The following is a 15,963-nucleotide window of genomic DNA, read 5'->3' on the forward strand; positions in this document are numbered from 1 at the left end:
TTTGTTTGTTTTTGATTTTTTCGAGACAAGGTTTCTCTGTATAGCCCTGGCGTCCTGGAACTCACTCTGTAGACCAGGCTGGCCTCGAACTCAGAAATCAGCCTGCCTCTGCTTCCCAAGTGCTGGGATTAAAGGCGTGCGCCACCACCGCCCGGCTTTAACTTATTTTTCAATAAGAACTAAAGTGCTTATTAGAAAGTAAAAATACAATAATTTTAAATCAAACTTGTTCATCAAAATCAAAATTATCAAAATTGACAAAATATTATCCATTGTTATATCTAAGGAGACAAAATAAATATCACTTGAGTCAAAGGTCAGTCTACTTAACAAAAATGGTCACCTGTGGTCCTTCAGCTACGTCATCAAGTATGGAAAGGACATCCTTTCTCCATTTCCCCACTGTGCATTCTGCTAAGTTACCTTCTGAACTTCCAATCCCTGAGTAGTCAAACCTGGAAGAAGAAGAAGAAGAAATATATTTATACCTCAGTGTCTGAAATGTGTTCAGGCTCGCTTTTTTTTTTTTTTTTTTTTTGACTTTAAAGCAAAGTGGAACATTTTCCATTACTGCATGACCTAACAACAGTAAACATCAGTCATCGTGCATTTTTGTAAATCCTCCTGGCTTAACTTCCAAGCACCTCTCACGTCAATCACTTTCTTCCATCATCACCGCTGCTTAGCTTAGTCCAAGTTATTATCTCAACTCGACCAATGCAGTAGTATTCTGTTTCTCTAGTAGTCAGAATGATCCTTCTAAACGAAACACTACAGTGCATGCTCTGTGTAGTTACTAAAACTCAAAGCCCTTACCATGCTTCCCCAACCCCATCTCTTAGTGATCTCCTTCCCTTGCCAGTGTATTGTTATATTCACTCTTGAAGTTAAAAGGTATGCATCACCCCCTTCCTGTATCATGACCTTTTACCTCTACTTAGCACACTTCTGTCTTATCCATTAGATATGTCTCAGCTCATGCCAAGCTGGCTCTGAGCATCCCATGCTACCACTGTGCTTCTCCCATACCTCTGTACTCCTTCCTGCTGTATTTTCTTCATAGCATTTACTGCTCCTTAGGATTCGAATCAGATTCACCGTGATCTTCGCCTTCTAAATTTTCTTAGGGATTCAAGCTCAACATCTGTCTAATCTCCGAGTTTTACCTTTACTTCAAGGTCCCAACTCAATAAATTATGAGGTATCCTATCATGGCCACAGACTATCAAAATCACAAGTCATTCTGAACCGTTTCCTAATTCCTGGCCAGATCCTTTATAACTATGAACTTTGCATGCTATTCCACTGCCAATAGTCTTCCCTCTCTACCAAACTAGTCACTAGTCATTCTTTAAGTCCCATCTCTTCATTTTGTGCACTCTCCTCATGCAGTCTCTGCTGCAGAGGCAGAGACGGGTAGATCAGGGGCTCCTTGGCCAGCCAGTCTAACCTACTTGAGAAGCTTCAAACCAGTGAAAGAAACCCTGTCTCTGTAAATAAGGTGAATGACTCCTGAAAAATAACAACTAAGGTTGTCTCCTTGCTTCCACACACATGCACACATGCATGCACGGTCATGCTCACATATCACATGATCGTGTACACACACAACGAATTTGGAAGGTTCCTACACTCACCACTATTACAATGCTACACAAAAGGACTTAATTAAAGAATCTGTAGTAAAAAAACTATTGTTTAATAATGTGTATTTATATAGCATCCAAGATGCAGAAAACTACATTATGCCTGGAACTGGCTATAGCTCTCAGTCTCAAATGAAATTCAAAAGTTGGTAAAATGGCGAGTTCTATTTTATGTGGGTTGTGGCATATGTGTGGATATATTCCCATGTGTGAGGGATGCATGTATGTATGTGGTATAGGTACATGAACACATGGTTGTAAGGGCCAGAGGCTGACATCAAGTGTCTTCCTTGATCACTCTCTACCTTATACACGAGGTAGAGCCTTTCACTGAGCCTGAGGCTTACTGCTGCTGCTAATGGGCTAAGCAGCTTGGTAAGAGATCCCTCTTACTTCCCAATGCTGTGATTCCAGGTGGGCAGCTATAGCCACTGGGCTTTTACGGGGCTGGGTGCAGAGAGCTGAACTAGGATCCTCACTCACGCTCGCACAGAAAGTGCTTCGCTCACTGCTGTCTCCGCAGCCCTAAGATGCTCATTTCTTTATTAAAATTACTTTTCAGACAAAGAAAAGCAATGACAGCGGTATCTCTGATTATGAATGTTCTCCTGAGATATGAATCAGATTATGAATGGTCTCTCTCCACAGGTAGCACTGCTCTTTATTTTTCCCAGAGTTTATTTGTAAAATCTTGTCCACCTACTTCCCTCCTGACATATCTGTGTCTACTGTGTATTACTGATGCCTTCAAAAGTTACTTAAAGAAGTCTTCTTTCAATCCTATTTCTTCAATTTTATACCAATGCTTTCCCCATTAAACTATCTTAAAATTAAAATATCAAAAATGTATTGATAAACCTAACAATTTTTTACATCAATACATTTTTATTAAAACGAGTGAAAAAGAACAAATATAAAATCCTTGTTTATAGTCACACACAGTCAGATAATAAAAAAAAAGGACAAAGAAAACAGAAATGTAAATTATACAATATCAATCTTACAATATTATATTACAGTGAAAAACCTTTTCTTTTGTGGGTTGTGCTAGGGATTGAATCCGAGATTTTGTGCTAAACAAACGCTCTACCCCTGAGGTATGCTATATTATTAGAGTATATTATATTCTCAGCTTCAAATACCCGTGGTAGAAAGTAATAAACAGTGGTCAAATATGTTCTTTATGTCTTCAGAGGAAAACCCATAATCACAAGAGATTACAAGAGCCGGGTGTGGGGGTGCACGCCTTTAATCCCAGCACTTGGGAGGCAGAGGCAGGCAGATTTCTGAGTTCCAGGCCAGCCTGGTCTACAAAGTGAGTTCCAGGATAAAAAAAAAAAAAAAAAAAAAAAATTACAAGAAACCCAACAAATATGTTCTCTTTGCCACACAGATTATTGTATCTAAACAACTAAGTTACTAGCCCCCGGATGATACCTCTGCTGCCAATCTAGCCAGCACAGCACCAATACCCTAAAGACCCTACATCATAATACCAAAGTCTGCACACTATTGAAATAACTCCATCTACTAAAATGCTGGCATTTACTTCAACTGGCTCTACTACAATATTAAATGGTAATATATTATCTGAAATACATTGTTCCTACCTTATAAAGGCGTGACCTAGAGATCTGCAAAACTCCTCAACTGCTACTGCCTTTTTACCATTCATGTTAGAAAGATAGCCAGGGATGAAGATAATTCCTGGGGTTTTGCCTTTTAACCTCTTATAAGCCAGGTTTGGAAGTTCTGATCGGTTAAGGAAAGAAAGTGATGTCTTTTGTCTGTAAGCTAAACAAAGTACACAAAGAGTGAATTATACTTTAAAAATTATTTTTGAAAAATCACACATATTTTTACATTTTAACTTTAACCCACTGCATTTGATAGGAAAATTAAAATAAGCTTAAGTAGGAGATTTTTAGTTTTAAAGTTGCATCAAAAGTTTTACCTTCTTACCCAATCATACTTTCCAAAATATAGAATGAAATATCAATTTCAGTGAAACAAAAGACAGAGACTCCTCAAAAAACATCTCATGTTGGCACCATGGGATCATCCTAGACAATAGCAATTAACATTTAGATTTAGATGCATCACTTTCAGCTTTCCCCCTGAGACTTCTTTCTGTTTTAACAATATTTCAGGAATTTCATGTGTTTTACTTTGACCAGATGAGTAGGGGAAAATAAATGTATGTGTGTTTTATTTCTTTCTTTCCTCTTTACAAAATTATTTGTAAGGGAAACTGGCAAGGTCATAGGCACCTGCAATCCCAGGCTTTGGAAGCAGAGGTAAATACTCATTAGTTATCAGAGTATTTAGCAAAGAGGGAACTATGTCTAAAGTGCTGAGCTGTTTATGACCAGATTACCATTGAGCAATCGTCCCCAGGAAGGGCAAGAGACTGGTAATAAAGCACCATAATTTCCAACATGTGGAGTTTCAGAAGGCCATTCCATAAAAATAAGTTTGGATTAAGTATCGTTCTTGGAAATATACTTCTCAAACAGCTCTCTAATTGATGCGTTTATTCTATTGGCTGGCTTTTGGTAAATGGAACACATATATACCTTAGAATTATTTACATATGGCAGGACAAATGGTGAACCTTCCAGGGTTTACTTTGCTGATCCATCTTTGCTAGTCCTTATTTAAAAAGAAAAAGATTAAGCAGTCTTACTATACCTTCATCTTGCTAATGAAAGCGTCTGGGTCTCTCCCATGTGTACTGCTAAGATTTTTCCCATTTTTAATCTGTCCAGTTTATTTTCGAGAAAAAAATAATGAGTAGAGAGTTTGGCAGTGTACCCCAATAACCACAACACACAAGAGCCACAGGCAGGGGGGACCACTACCATCTCCAGGTCAGCTTGTTTTGTACAATGAGTTGTAGGAAAGACAGGCTATGAAGTGGAACCCTGTCTCACAAACATCACAAATCCATACCCCCACCCCAAACACACACAAAGAATCAAACACTTTAAAGTTATCCCTTGTTTGTGTCAAACAGACTCAAAGTTTTAGTCTCTGGAAAAATGTGCCAAGTTTAAAACTGGATTTAAAACAAGGCTACAGGGGATCAGTTTACTGGTCAATAGAGTGTATCAATATTAATGTTCATTTCCCATTTCTGTAATTATATACTCAAAGTATCCTTTTATCCCCTTTCAGACATTACCTCCCAACAAATAAATTTCACTTCAGGCAGTTACTCTGAATTAATGTTTGTTAGCTATAAAACAACAGATTCCACCTTCAATCTACAAATCATCTCTATATAATATAGATTAACTGAAAGCCTGCTGCATATATTGTTAATACTGCTAAAGAGATTTAAAAAAATATTTTGCTCTTGTTATCGAACCGACATACTATATACTTTCTGACATTACATAAAACTCATTTTGTGTGTGTGTGTGTGTGTGTGTGTGTGTATGTACAGTGTTAAGTTAAACCAATTACATACTTTAAAAAATTAAACTTGTTATATAATGGCATTAGTATTCCAAGCACTATGTAGCTATTTAATAGCTATGTGGCAAGATGTGAAGAGCACGCCAGGGATGTTATTCAAGGATAACTATACATGTACACTAATCATGTATTCTATGTACGTAATACTAGTAATACTACTAATCCACATTTTAGTTTCCATTGCAGAGTAACTCCGATTCTTTCAACAAGAAAAATTAGATATTAGGTCTAAAGACAGCGTTTACATGTATATACTTTGTTTCCTTAAGTCCATGATAAGGCAAGGCTAAACATTTGACATATAGCCTTATGGAAAGCCCTAGGAGCAGCTAATAACCAAATACATTAAATGCACATCTTTTTTTTTTTTTTCGTTCTGGTCTTGACGTTTGATTCAGAGGACGCAGGAGCTCCTTAAATCGCAGTGTAACCGCTCACAAGGACTTCCAAGAACCGCCCAGGGCCCCAGCAGAAAAGCCGACTCCCCCAGCCTTGCCCAGCAGCGTTCAGTGCCGAGACAGCCCGAGCAGTTTTAAATGGCGCGCCAAGCCGGCTGCGGGCGGGCACAGGATGGTCGCCGGGCCTTCCAAGGAGCCCCAGTGCCCCACCTCCCGTACACCAACCTGAGAGCCACCATGCCCGTGGGGGCTTCCGAGCTAGTGACGCGCTCAGGCCTGGGTGCCGGCCGAAGGACACAGCCGCCCAGCCCCACCTCCGACAAGGGACCCAGGCCGCCATCTTCCCAGCTGCCCCTGCGCCCGCTACAGGCGCGCGCGGGTCGCGCGGTCCCCGAGGTCACGCACGCGCAGTCCGCGGGGAGGGGGGTGGAGGAGGTTGCTTACGAGCATCACGTGGGGTTTGTTTCCCTCCACCCTCCCCCACGCACGGAGACGCATGCGCAAGGGTGCTGTCTGCGGTGCTGCTGTCTCTACTAGGCTGTTCTGTCTCCCCCAAAGGGCATTTGGCTTGTGACATTGGGCGGCCTTGGCCGGCTTTTTCCGCAGTAAGCTGCGGAAATGTCGGAGAGGAGCCAGGGTCCAATTGAGCGTGCATAGATGGGAAACCGTGTTACCATCCAGAGGACCCAAAGACCTGGGACAAATATTGCTAAGCTTCTTGCCTTACCCATTCCCTATGACTCCATTTCAGGCTATGGGGGAAAGGTTTCCAAGAGGTGACCTTAATCTTAAAAGTCACATCATTGGAGTCGCATCAACGTTCTTTGCTCTCTCCCAAACATTTTCCCACTCACCAGATTGCTGAAAATTCAAAGGAGCAGCAGCCACAGGCAAAAATACTGAAAACACTCATTCACATATGGTTGCGTGATGGGTAACAATCTAAAGTCTTTTTGTCAGACAATCTGGCCATGTTATTATAATACACACAATTTTCAGTACTCTTTGAACTATAATTCCCTTTATGATTCTAAATAAAAAGAGCACCGAAGGGACCTGGATTGGCTCAAGACATCCCAAGTCCAAAATCCCACCACTAAGGAGATTTGCCCCAGAGACACAAAGGGCAGGGAGCAAAAGACAAAGACTAGAAATGGGGAGGAGGGAGAAGAAGGAGGAAAGAAGAGAGGAGGAAGGGCTATTTGGTGCCTCTGGACAGACAGGAGACAGACATGGCCCATAGGAAAATGGCAGTTTATAAAGAAAGGTTAAAGGGTGAACCTCATGTAAGGAGGAGGTGTTTAATTGGACAAGTTAGTTAGGACAGCCACAAGGGGGCTTTTGATTACTAGACTTAAATACTTTGATTTCCATACTTTGATTTCCGGACTAGGTTTAGCAGGAAGTGACCAAATAAGGGAACAGACCTTGGGGGCTACAGTTTCTAGCAAGGCAGAGGAAATGAGAGAGAAGGACCAGGTCTTCCAGAGCCACGTTTGCTGTGCTCAAGCTGGCTAAAGTCCCTTCAAACAGGAGTTCAGAGGCTGTGTGTTACTTTCAATGGCACCGTTTTTTAAAAGACAAAAGCAAGGTTGGTGGCGGTGGGGTGGCTGGGAAGGGGTAAATCAATGGCAATAGAAAATAATTCAATAAATTGTGATATTAGGGTCTCTGGATTCTGACCTTTTTCAAAGTAATTTTGGGGACCTCAAGTCTCACTAAGTATAGGACTTTATCTTGACTATTCTGCTTGAAATTACTGTAGTTTGTGAAAAAATATGTTTTTATGTAAAATTACATTATTTGTCTTAGTTTCTTTTGTCAGATTGAGCACCTAGGAAGGAAGGATTTTTAATTGGACAATTGTCCATACCCATCAGATTGACCTGTAGGCACATCTGTGGGGAGCATTTCCTTAACTGCTGATTGATGTAGGTGGTCCTAGCCCACTGCAGGCAGTACTGATGGGCCTGGATTGTATAAAATGTCATTGAATGAGAGCCTGGAAACAAATTAGTGAGCAATATTCCTTGGTGGTCTCTGCTTCAAGCCTCTGTGGCGAATTTCTGCCCTGTCTTTCCTCAGTGATGAATATTTACCAGTAAACCAAATAAACTCTTTCCCCCGTTCAGTTGCCTCTGGTGATGCCATTTATTTACAACAACAGAAGGAAACTTGGGTACCGTCCTTTTAGAGATTTGTGAACAGTCGTTGGTGCCAAAAACAAAGCAAAGGGTAGGCACCGTGAGACAGACGTGACTTTGGAGTTTTGAGAACATGAAATGTTAGACTCTGCTGGAGCAGCAGGATAGAGAAAGACAGAGTAAACCTTCTCCTCGAGAGCTGCTGTGTCTCTCCCACAGGAAGCCTGTGACTGAAGCTGATTGAATAGGTCAGCTTGCTTCTAGCACTAGCATGTCTTTGGTTTTTTGTTTGTTCGTTTTAAAATCAGTTTGATTTAGTGTCACTTCTCTATGCCTTGTTCCTAAGGTAACTAATTAAAGTCCTCTTTGTCTGGAAATAATAGAGAACATTAAGGAACATATCATAGCTGTATGAACTCCGTTTAGTTACAAGAACTCCCAGGGACTGTGGACAGCGTTGAAACTTCATTAAGAGAGTTCGTTAATGCATGAAGTAGCCAGGTGCCCACCTGGATATGCTAAAATGAGATGCTTCACAAATCCCATGGAATCCGAAGAAAAGCTTTCTCTTTGGGTGTCAATAAAACTCTCTCTCTCTCTCTCTCTCTCTCTCTCTCTCTCTCTCTCTCTCTCTCTCTCTCTCTCTCACTCGAGTCATTGTATGATACATGGCCAGTGGCAAAACTGGGGTTTTCACTGACCTACAGAGACAGCCACTTTCAGGAAGCACTACAGTAAATGTGATATAATTTTGCCTGTTCTCTGCCGGGGTGAATAGAGACACCAAAGGACTGACTCACAAAGGTGAGGACATCTGGTGACTGTTACCTCATTCTTTGTATCTTATCATTGGACACCTGTACTTGTAGCTCTTTGGTAATTGCAAATATTGTTAGCCTCCATCCTTTTCTTGCTCTATTTCTAAGGGTCTCCTTGTACTTTAAATGTAGCAATATTTTAAAAATCATGTGACTTACCACGATGAAGAAAATATTGTGCATTCACACAGAAAGGGGGGAATCCATGGATTAGTTTCTCAATGCACAGTTACCAGAAAAACCATTCAGGAACCTAGGTGGCTTCGAGGCACTGTCAAAATACTTTCTGTGACAGTAATGGGCACGAAGTAGAACAGTTTCCTGTAAGGGCATTTTGGGGGCACTGTTCCCTGCATCAGCATTCAAAAGTCAAAGAAGTTTTGCTTTTGTTTTTCGATGGTAGCTTTTCTCTCTGACATCCAGAAGAGAGAGGAGCCCACCAAATGAGACCTCAGAGCTTTATTGTGCACTACAGCTTCTTCTCTTCCTTCCAATTATTTTAGTTTATAAATTTCCAATCATAATGTCAGCACATACCAATCTTTATGTAGATTCCACCGTTAATTGCTGCTGCTTAATCTACTGTCTGTTAGGTTACAGATAGATGATTACAAGAGAGAGAGTGAGTGAGAGAGAGAGAGAGACAGAGAGAGAGACAGAGAGACAGAGAGACAGAGAGAGGAGAAAGGGTTTCAACTGTGAATCAGGTCAACGCTTTAATCCAAACTCCATACATTTAACCCACATACATATCTAAAGGGTTTATGACATGCAAATTGATTAGAACACCCTTACAATTCTATGAAGAAAGTACAGTACAGACAAATTGTATCTTTACATCAAGCAACCAAATCTTGAAAATTGCATTTTAATGTTTAAGATCACTAACATTGAAGGGGAACCTCTGCAAAAATCACAGACAAGAAATAATACCTCCTACGGTCATGATCTCCGTCCTTCATTATTCAAGTAAACCCTTGCATCATCCAGTTGCAAAAAATCTTAATTTTGGAAACATGTATAAAGATATAAAAGTACACTGTAAGTTTCTTTTAAGTTGTACCCAGTTGGCCTGACAGTTTTATGGACACTTTTCTAAACATTGTTTTCTACTTCTACCCATTTGGCATGTTTTAGGAAATAATTTGTTCATACTTACAAACACAGAACACGCACGCACACACAAATGGCATTTGAAAAATGATTATAAAAGAGACTTGCCTGAAGTCATTTCATTCAACAAACATTAGCTCTAAAAACAAAGGGTATTTGTAAAGATACATGGAAAAAGATATAGCATAGAGAATGGTAATTTGAATTTTGGTTGTCTTTTGAAAAAAAAAAAAGATTATTTTAATTGCTCAGATTTTCATGGTTATGCCACGTGGGGGCGCTGATAACTCTTTTACTTCATTAGAGGAATACAGCAGTCTGGAGAAAAGTGGCTACTGCCTGCTTCCATTCTCCGCACTGGGAATAGACAAGCCTCCCGCAGAACAGGACCCCCCCACTAAACCTTCTCCTTAATTCAAACTGCCTGACATTGCAGGGGTCTGTTGTCCCAGATGGCCTTTTCTTAAAAACAAGGAGGGGGTTTTTGTTTTTGTTTTTGTTTTTTATTCTTTTAAGAAAGTGGTTTATTATATAGGCACAGTAGCTTGTTGGGGGCGGGGAGTGGATACGACAGAAGTAACATCAAAGTCCCCTTTTAAAGACTATTTAGAGAGCAACACTGACGTTAAACAGGAGTCAAGCCAGGTCTTTGGTTTGGGTGCAGTATTTAAATACTAAGGCAAGATAACTAGAACCTGTTGCCTTCTAAGTCATTATTTGTCTACTTTTATAAAATTCTACTTCCTACAAAGAAGGCAGGTGATCATCAAGGGCAATGAGCTGCGTTCTAAAATAATCTTGTATTTCTAAGTACATATTTACAGATATTGTGTAAACTGTTCAGTTCATTTAACCAACACCAGCTGATAAAAAAAGAGTGTGTATATAAATGATGCTTTTATCAAAATAGTGTTTTGTTTTTGTTTCTGTCATAGGAGCTCCAGTCCTATCACTATGGGCCCTGCTTCCTTTCATACGAAAGGCTCTCCGTTATAGAAAGAGTTCTGAGTGCACACAGCTGAAGGGATGGGGTCTGGTAGTCCTTTCCATCTGAGACTGGGTATGGCTTCATTCTTGTAAGAGACTACTGCAGTCTTCCCAGAAGTGGGAAGTTCACTACAACAGGAAGTGGGTATATCCTTCTGCTCCAGTCACTATAACGTCCATCCAGATCCGCATGGCCTCTGGTGATGGAGCCACCATGTAATAGATTCTGTCATGCGTCTTGACGCTAAAGGTGAGTAATGGATTAGGGCTCTGGAATTCAAAACAAGAAGAGGATGTCAAAGAAACACATTGAAAGTTGAGCATTAATGCAGACACTCGAAGGTTCTTTTGCTTTAAAAATCACCTGTGACAGAAATTTATTTTTATGCTACCCTACACTGTTCCACTGTACCCTGTACACCCTCCCCAGGATGGGCCACCTTTTGGACCTTTAGACACACAATTTCACACAGAGCTCACTGACTCACTGACTAGTTGGTAAGGCCTAAGATCTGATTGATAGGAGACACTCGATGAATAACAATGGTTATTATTGGCCTTTTGAAGGTCCAGATAAGTTATGACTTGCTTTCCTAATTATATAACAAGTAGCTCCTTTCAATAGGCTTGTAGAGTGGCTTTTCAGCATCTCCAAAATAGTTAGATCCAGAGCTTTTCTTACTTCACCATGACTTTACCATGAAAACCAACTATTCATTTAAGACATTTTCAGTTTTAACTTGCAGCACGTCTCTGAACACATTTGTCCATCTTATGAGAACTCAAGCTCTAAGTCGCTTACAAACCCCCAAATAACTTCTTTCCTAACTTAATTACGTATTCAAATTATAGCCTTTAACCAGGCATAGCTGCACATGCTCGTAACAGCAACTACCCAGGAGGCAGGAGCACTGCAAGTTCAAAGCCAGTCCAGACAACATAGTGAGACCCCCTTTTCCAAAAATAGAACATGAAAGGGGGCTGAGGATAAAATAGTTGCCTAGACTGCAAAGGGCCCTGGGTGCCAAAATAAAAAGTTTCAGAAACTTAGGAAACTGATACTTACCTTATTAGCGTTCTTGAGGTGATCATAATACACTTCTTCAATGGCCTGAAAGTATATCACGCCTTTCAATTTGGCCTCATGCTTGTCTGCAAAGACAGGTGGGTGTTAAGAACTTTATCACCACTGATAAACAGGAAAAAAACATAAGTTCATGATTTATGAGCCTTATTAAAGTATTTACTTAGCATTTAAATGACCTCAGATGACCTAGGGTTAGGGCAATAACCCAGACTCCAATGGATACGACAAACCTATGGTCACACAAAGGGCTCTGGTTAAACTCAATGGGTCATAAGACAAATAGACATGAATGTGGAAAGAGCCTGGTAGAGGACAGAGAGGTTAACAGGGGTTGGGAGGAGATAAGAAAGGGTGAATGAAAGAGTGATCAGAATATCTCTTATACATGTATGGCACTGCCAAGGAACATGTCTAATGCTTTATTTATTTTTAACTAACTAACTAACTAATTAATTAATTAATTTTGAGACGGGGTTGGAAGTTCTAGACCTCACTATGTGGCTAGCCTCCAGCACACAGGTCTGATGACAGACAGCTGTGAACAGGGCCAGACTGGCAGCATCTACCCGAGGCCAATCTGCAGCTCAGTCACATCTGATGTGGATGCGAAAGAGCTGGAGGAATCGCCTTCTTATCAGTTTCGGTATCAGGGTCCTGAAGATGGCAAAACGTTGTATTTAAAATGAAATTGAAAATCAGCCACTGAAAGTTTCAGTTCAGCAACAGCCTTTGCTTGGTTAGAGGGTGGGAGGTTTTGGAAAGCTGGTAGGGTCCCTGAACTGCACACCCTTGACTACTAGTGAAATCAGGCTCGCAGATGAGAGAAACAAGGAGTAGTGGAGATGCTCGCTCTTCCAAGGCTTTAAATCTCTGCTATTGGAACATTCTGAGTGAGGCTGTCTATAAAGGCTAGCATGCTACACAAGTGTGCTTATGTGTTGGTTGATACGTGTTAGTGTCCATGGTTCATAGACTGGGTTTCTTATGAAGCAAGAAGCTTTCTTATTGCACTGAAGGTTGCTACTGTGGACCTTCTTGAGAGACTCTGGATAAGAAAGCAGACCCTGGAGCTGGAGAGATATAGCTCAATGGTTAAGAGTACTGACTGTTCTTCCAGAGGACCTTGGTTCAATTCCCAGAACCCATACTGGTGTGATACCACCCTCCCTTAGCATCAGAAGAGACTTGGACTAGTCTAATGCTTATTTCATTGTTTGGAGACAGGATCTCTCACTGTAGCATAGCCCAGACTGGCCTCAGACTCACAGTTCTTCTGTTTTCACTCCTTGAGAGATGAGATTGCAGCTCTCACAGTGTACCACTGTGTCTCACCCAAGAGGCATTTAAGTAAGTGTTCCAGTTACATTGTGTATTCATAAGGTTCAGTAGTGTGGGTTTCCCACAGTTAAGCATTTAAGAATCCCAAAGTGCGTTCAATACTTAATGAATGCTTGCTTATTCCCTAGTTTGCTGATGAGCTATGTTCTCTACCCTAGAAAGATCAAGACTATCTTACAAATCACAGTTCAACAACTGGTAACTAGGGCTACTTCATTATATGTAATTTAAATAGGTCATATGTCACTGTGGTATAAAGGGCAATAATTCAATGCAAAACTATGTTCCATTTAATACATATTTGAGCTCTAGTTTATTTCAGAAATAGAATGGATTAATTCATACTTTTAAAAGTCACATCTTTGCTATTTGCAAATAGTGAAATTCATATCATATTCGACTATATAAATGTGAATATAAAATAATGTATGCCTACCAAGTTATCATTGCCATTACTTATTTTACACATGGACCCCTTTCTTTATTTCTTTCTGCTTCTATTTCTTTTTTTTTTTTTCTTTTTTTTCTTTCTGAGACAGGGTCTCACTGTTTTGTCTAGGTTAGTTGTATACTGGTAGGTTCAAATGATCCTCCTGCCTCAGCCTCCCAAATTTTCTAGGTTCGGATAGTGAATTTTAATTCCCTTTTATTTTTAACAGATTTGAATATATCATTTCAATTCTTTTTGTTTGTTTGTTTGTTTTTGTTTTTGTTTGTCTGTTTTTTAAAAATCATTTACCTGCATAGTAAGAAAATGTTCGCTTATTCCGGTCAAAAACAAACCAGCGTTTTTTCCACGTTTTAATTTTTCCACCCATTTTGATGAGGTATCCTCGGCAGGTCTTCTCTGTGATTGACACATGAAAACAGGTGTCAATATTGTGGCCCGCAGTCTCCACGTGACTCCGCAAGTCGAAGTCTTCTTTCCGGACTGGCAGATAGCGAGTCAGGGGACGAGCCTGGAAAAGCACAAAACACATTTCCTCTGTAGTGCATAGATGATGGCTGTTTCTTTTTTCTTTTTCTTTTTAATCTCCCAGATTGCATTATGTTAGATGTAAGAAATGCAGAACTGAAGCTTTAAAATGCCAAGTAATTTACAAGATAATAAAATGCTTATCCTCTGGAGACTAAAGAACAGGTAGTTCTTAAGTAGGGGGGCGACATTAGAGAAGGCGTGGCTAAAGGTGGGCCTGTTGATTCTACTCGCAGAGAAGGGCAGATGTGGGAATGAAAGCTCTTCCAAAAGTAACCTCAGCCAGTCAACCCCGCGGGGAATGAGGCATGCTGCCACCCAGCTGCTCCTTGCAGACCAGGATTCTCCTCAGGAAACGGGGTTCTCTTCTCCCATCCAACACTACAACAGTTCTCCTAAGGTAAGCCGGACACAGCCTGATTAGAGAGACACCGGTGGGTACGAGCCCCAAAAGATCCCCCGGAGTTAAAAGTGTCAGTGTATCTATTTAAGGCAGAGATGAATGCTTTGAAAAAGAGAAGACAAAATAAACTGAGGGGCAGAATCGATGCTGAACCTAACGTAGGGAGCTGTACAGGAGCAGAGGCCCAAGGGATGTGTGTACATGTCTCGTTTTACAAATGATGAGGACCAAGGTTAACGGCATCCGGGAAGCACAGACCACCGTGGATGCTGCTTCCAAATCCCACTCCCCCTCTTTCTCTCAGTCTCTGTCTCTCCCTCTAATTCTGTTAAATAATTCCATGCTTTTGCCCTTGGGAAATGAGCTAATCACATTGTTGGAGGGAAGGCTTATAATCAAGATTAAAATAGAATTCTGCCCTTTGCTTTGCCTTCAGATATTAAACATGCATGGGTGACCTTCACCGCCAGTCAGAGTTTAGCAGAGGTCAGAGCATAACCCAATAAAAAGATCCATTTCAGCTTCCAGTTTTCCTCCGTATTTTGCCTTCACTGCAAGGCAGCTGCGGTAGGCTTACCAATGCCCCTCCACACAGACAGCTTTAAAGACAGTGGTCAGTCGCTGCCGGACAATGGTCAGCAACTGGAGCGGGTGAGGAAACTGGTACTCTGCCTTAGGGTCTACCAGCTTCTACAAATCTGGTGTGAGCTTTTCATGATGTAGTAGTATTTTAATATCTTCATTCTCAGAAAACATGCATAATATAAACAGCCATAATGGATAAGACAGGGATTCAAATCTATCGTGACCAAGAAAGAGAGTTAAACCAGATAAATGGTTTTCCTTCATTAGTTAACTTTGGTTATTGAAGGAACATGTATTATAGATTGGTGTAGGAAAGGGAAAAGAAATAGAAAAAGGGAAAAAGGGAAAAAAAATACCACTGTGCTAAGGAACTGGGCTGGTATGATTTAAATTTATCCTGTTTTGGAAAGTTCCCTTTTAGAGATTGTCTCCTTCCTCCCCTCATCAAAGTTTTTTTTAATTTTTTCATTTTTTAAAGATTTATTTACTTATTTTATGTATATGAGTACACTGTAGCTGTCTTCAGACACAGAAGAAGAGGGCATCTGATCCCATTACAGATGGTTGTGAGCCTCCATGTGGTTACTGGGATTTGAACTCAGGACCATCAGAAGAGCAGACAGTGCTCTTAACCGCTGAGCAATCTCTCCAACCCCACCCCCTTTAAAAAAAAAATTATTTATTTTATCTTATGTAATATCAGTGCTTTATCTGCATGTGCACCTGTGTGCCAGAAGAGGGCGCCAGATCCCATTATGGACGGTTGTGAGCTACCAAGTGATTACTGGGAATTGAATTCGAGACCTCTGGAAGAGCAGACAGTGCTGTTAACCACTGAGCCATCTCTCCAGCTCCCTCATCAAAGTTTTTAGTTTGAAATATATGTACACACACAAATGTGTATACATATACATCACATTGTGTGTATACATATACTTCTATACAGAGTATAGATGATAGTTTGAAATACATATATGTATATAATGAT

The 15,963-nt window shown here is 40.5% G+C and overlaps 2 protein-coding genes across 9 annotated transcripts in view; both read right to left on the reverse strand.

The window, feature by feature from the left end:
* Abhd10 (abhydrolase domain containing 10) overlaps positions 1-5,926 on the reverse strand; it is a 12,131-nt gene extending 6,205 nt beyond the window's left edge. Inside the window, exons 1-3 of the mRNA XM_021209508.1 lie at positions 5,750-5,926; positions 3,257-3,440; positions 344-455 (exon numbers count right to left, since the gene is read on the reverse strand). Coding sequence (XP_021065167.1) covers positions 344-455; positions 3,257-3,440; positions 5,750-5,864 — 411 coding nt within the window. The 5' untranslated portion in view covers positions 5,865-5,926. The remainder of the gene's footprint in view (positions 1-343; positions 456-3,256; positions 3,441-5,749) is intronic.
* A 3,412-nt stretch (positions 5,927-9,338) lies between these two features.
* The window catches only part of Phldb2 (pleckstrin homology like domain family B member 2), a 212,503-nt gene continuing 205,878 nt past the window's right edge, over positions 9,339-15,963 (reverse strand). For all 8 annotated transcript variants that reach the window (XM_029544559.1, XM_029544558.1, XM_029544557.1 and 5 more), the window contains 3 exons: positions 13,751-13,970; positions 11,653-11,738; positions 9,339-10,856 (listed from right to left, as the gene is read on the reverse strand). In XM_029544559.1, coding sequence (XP_029400419.1) covers positions 10,716-10,856; positions 11,653-11,738; positions 13,751-13,970 — 447 coding nt within the window. In that variant the 3' untranslated portion in view covers positions 9,339-10,715. The remainder of the gene's footprint in view (positions 10,857-11,652; positions 11,739-13,750; positions 13,971-15,963) is intronic.

Source organism: Mus pahari, chromosome 12 (genome assembly GCF_900095145.1).
Source record: "Mus pahari chromosome 12, PAHARI_EIJ_v1.1, whole genome shotgun sequence".
Taxonomy (NCBI): domain Eukaryota; kingdom Metazoa; phylum Chordata; class Mammalia; order Rodentia; family Muridae; genus Mus; species Mus pahari.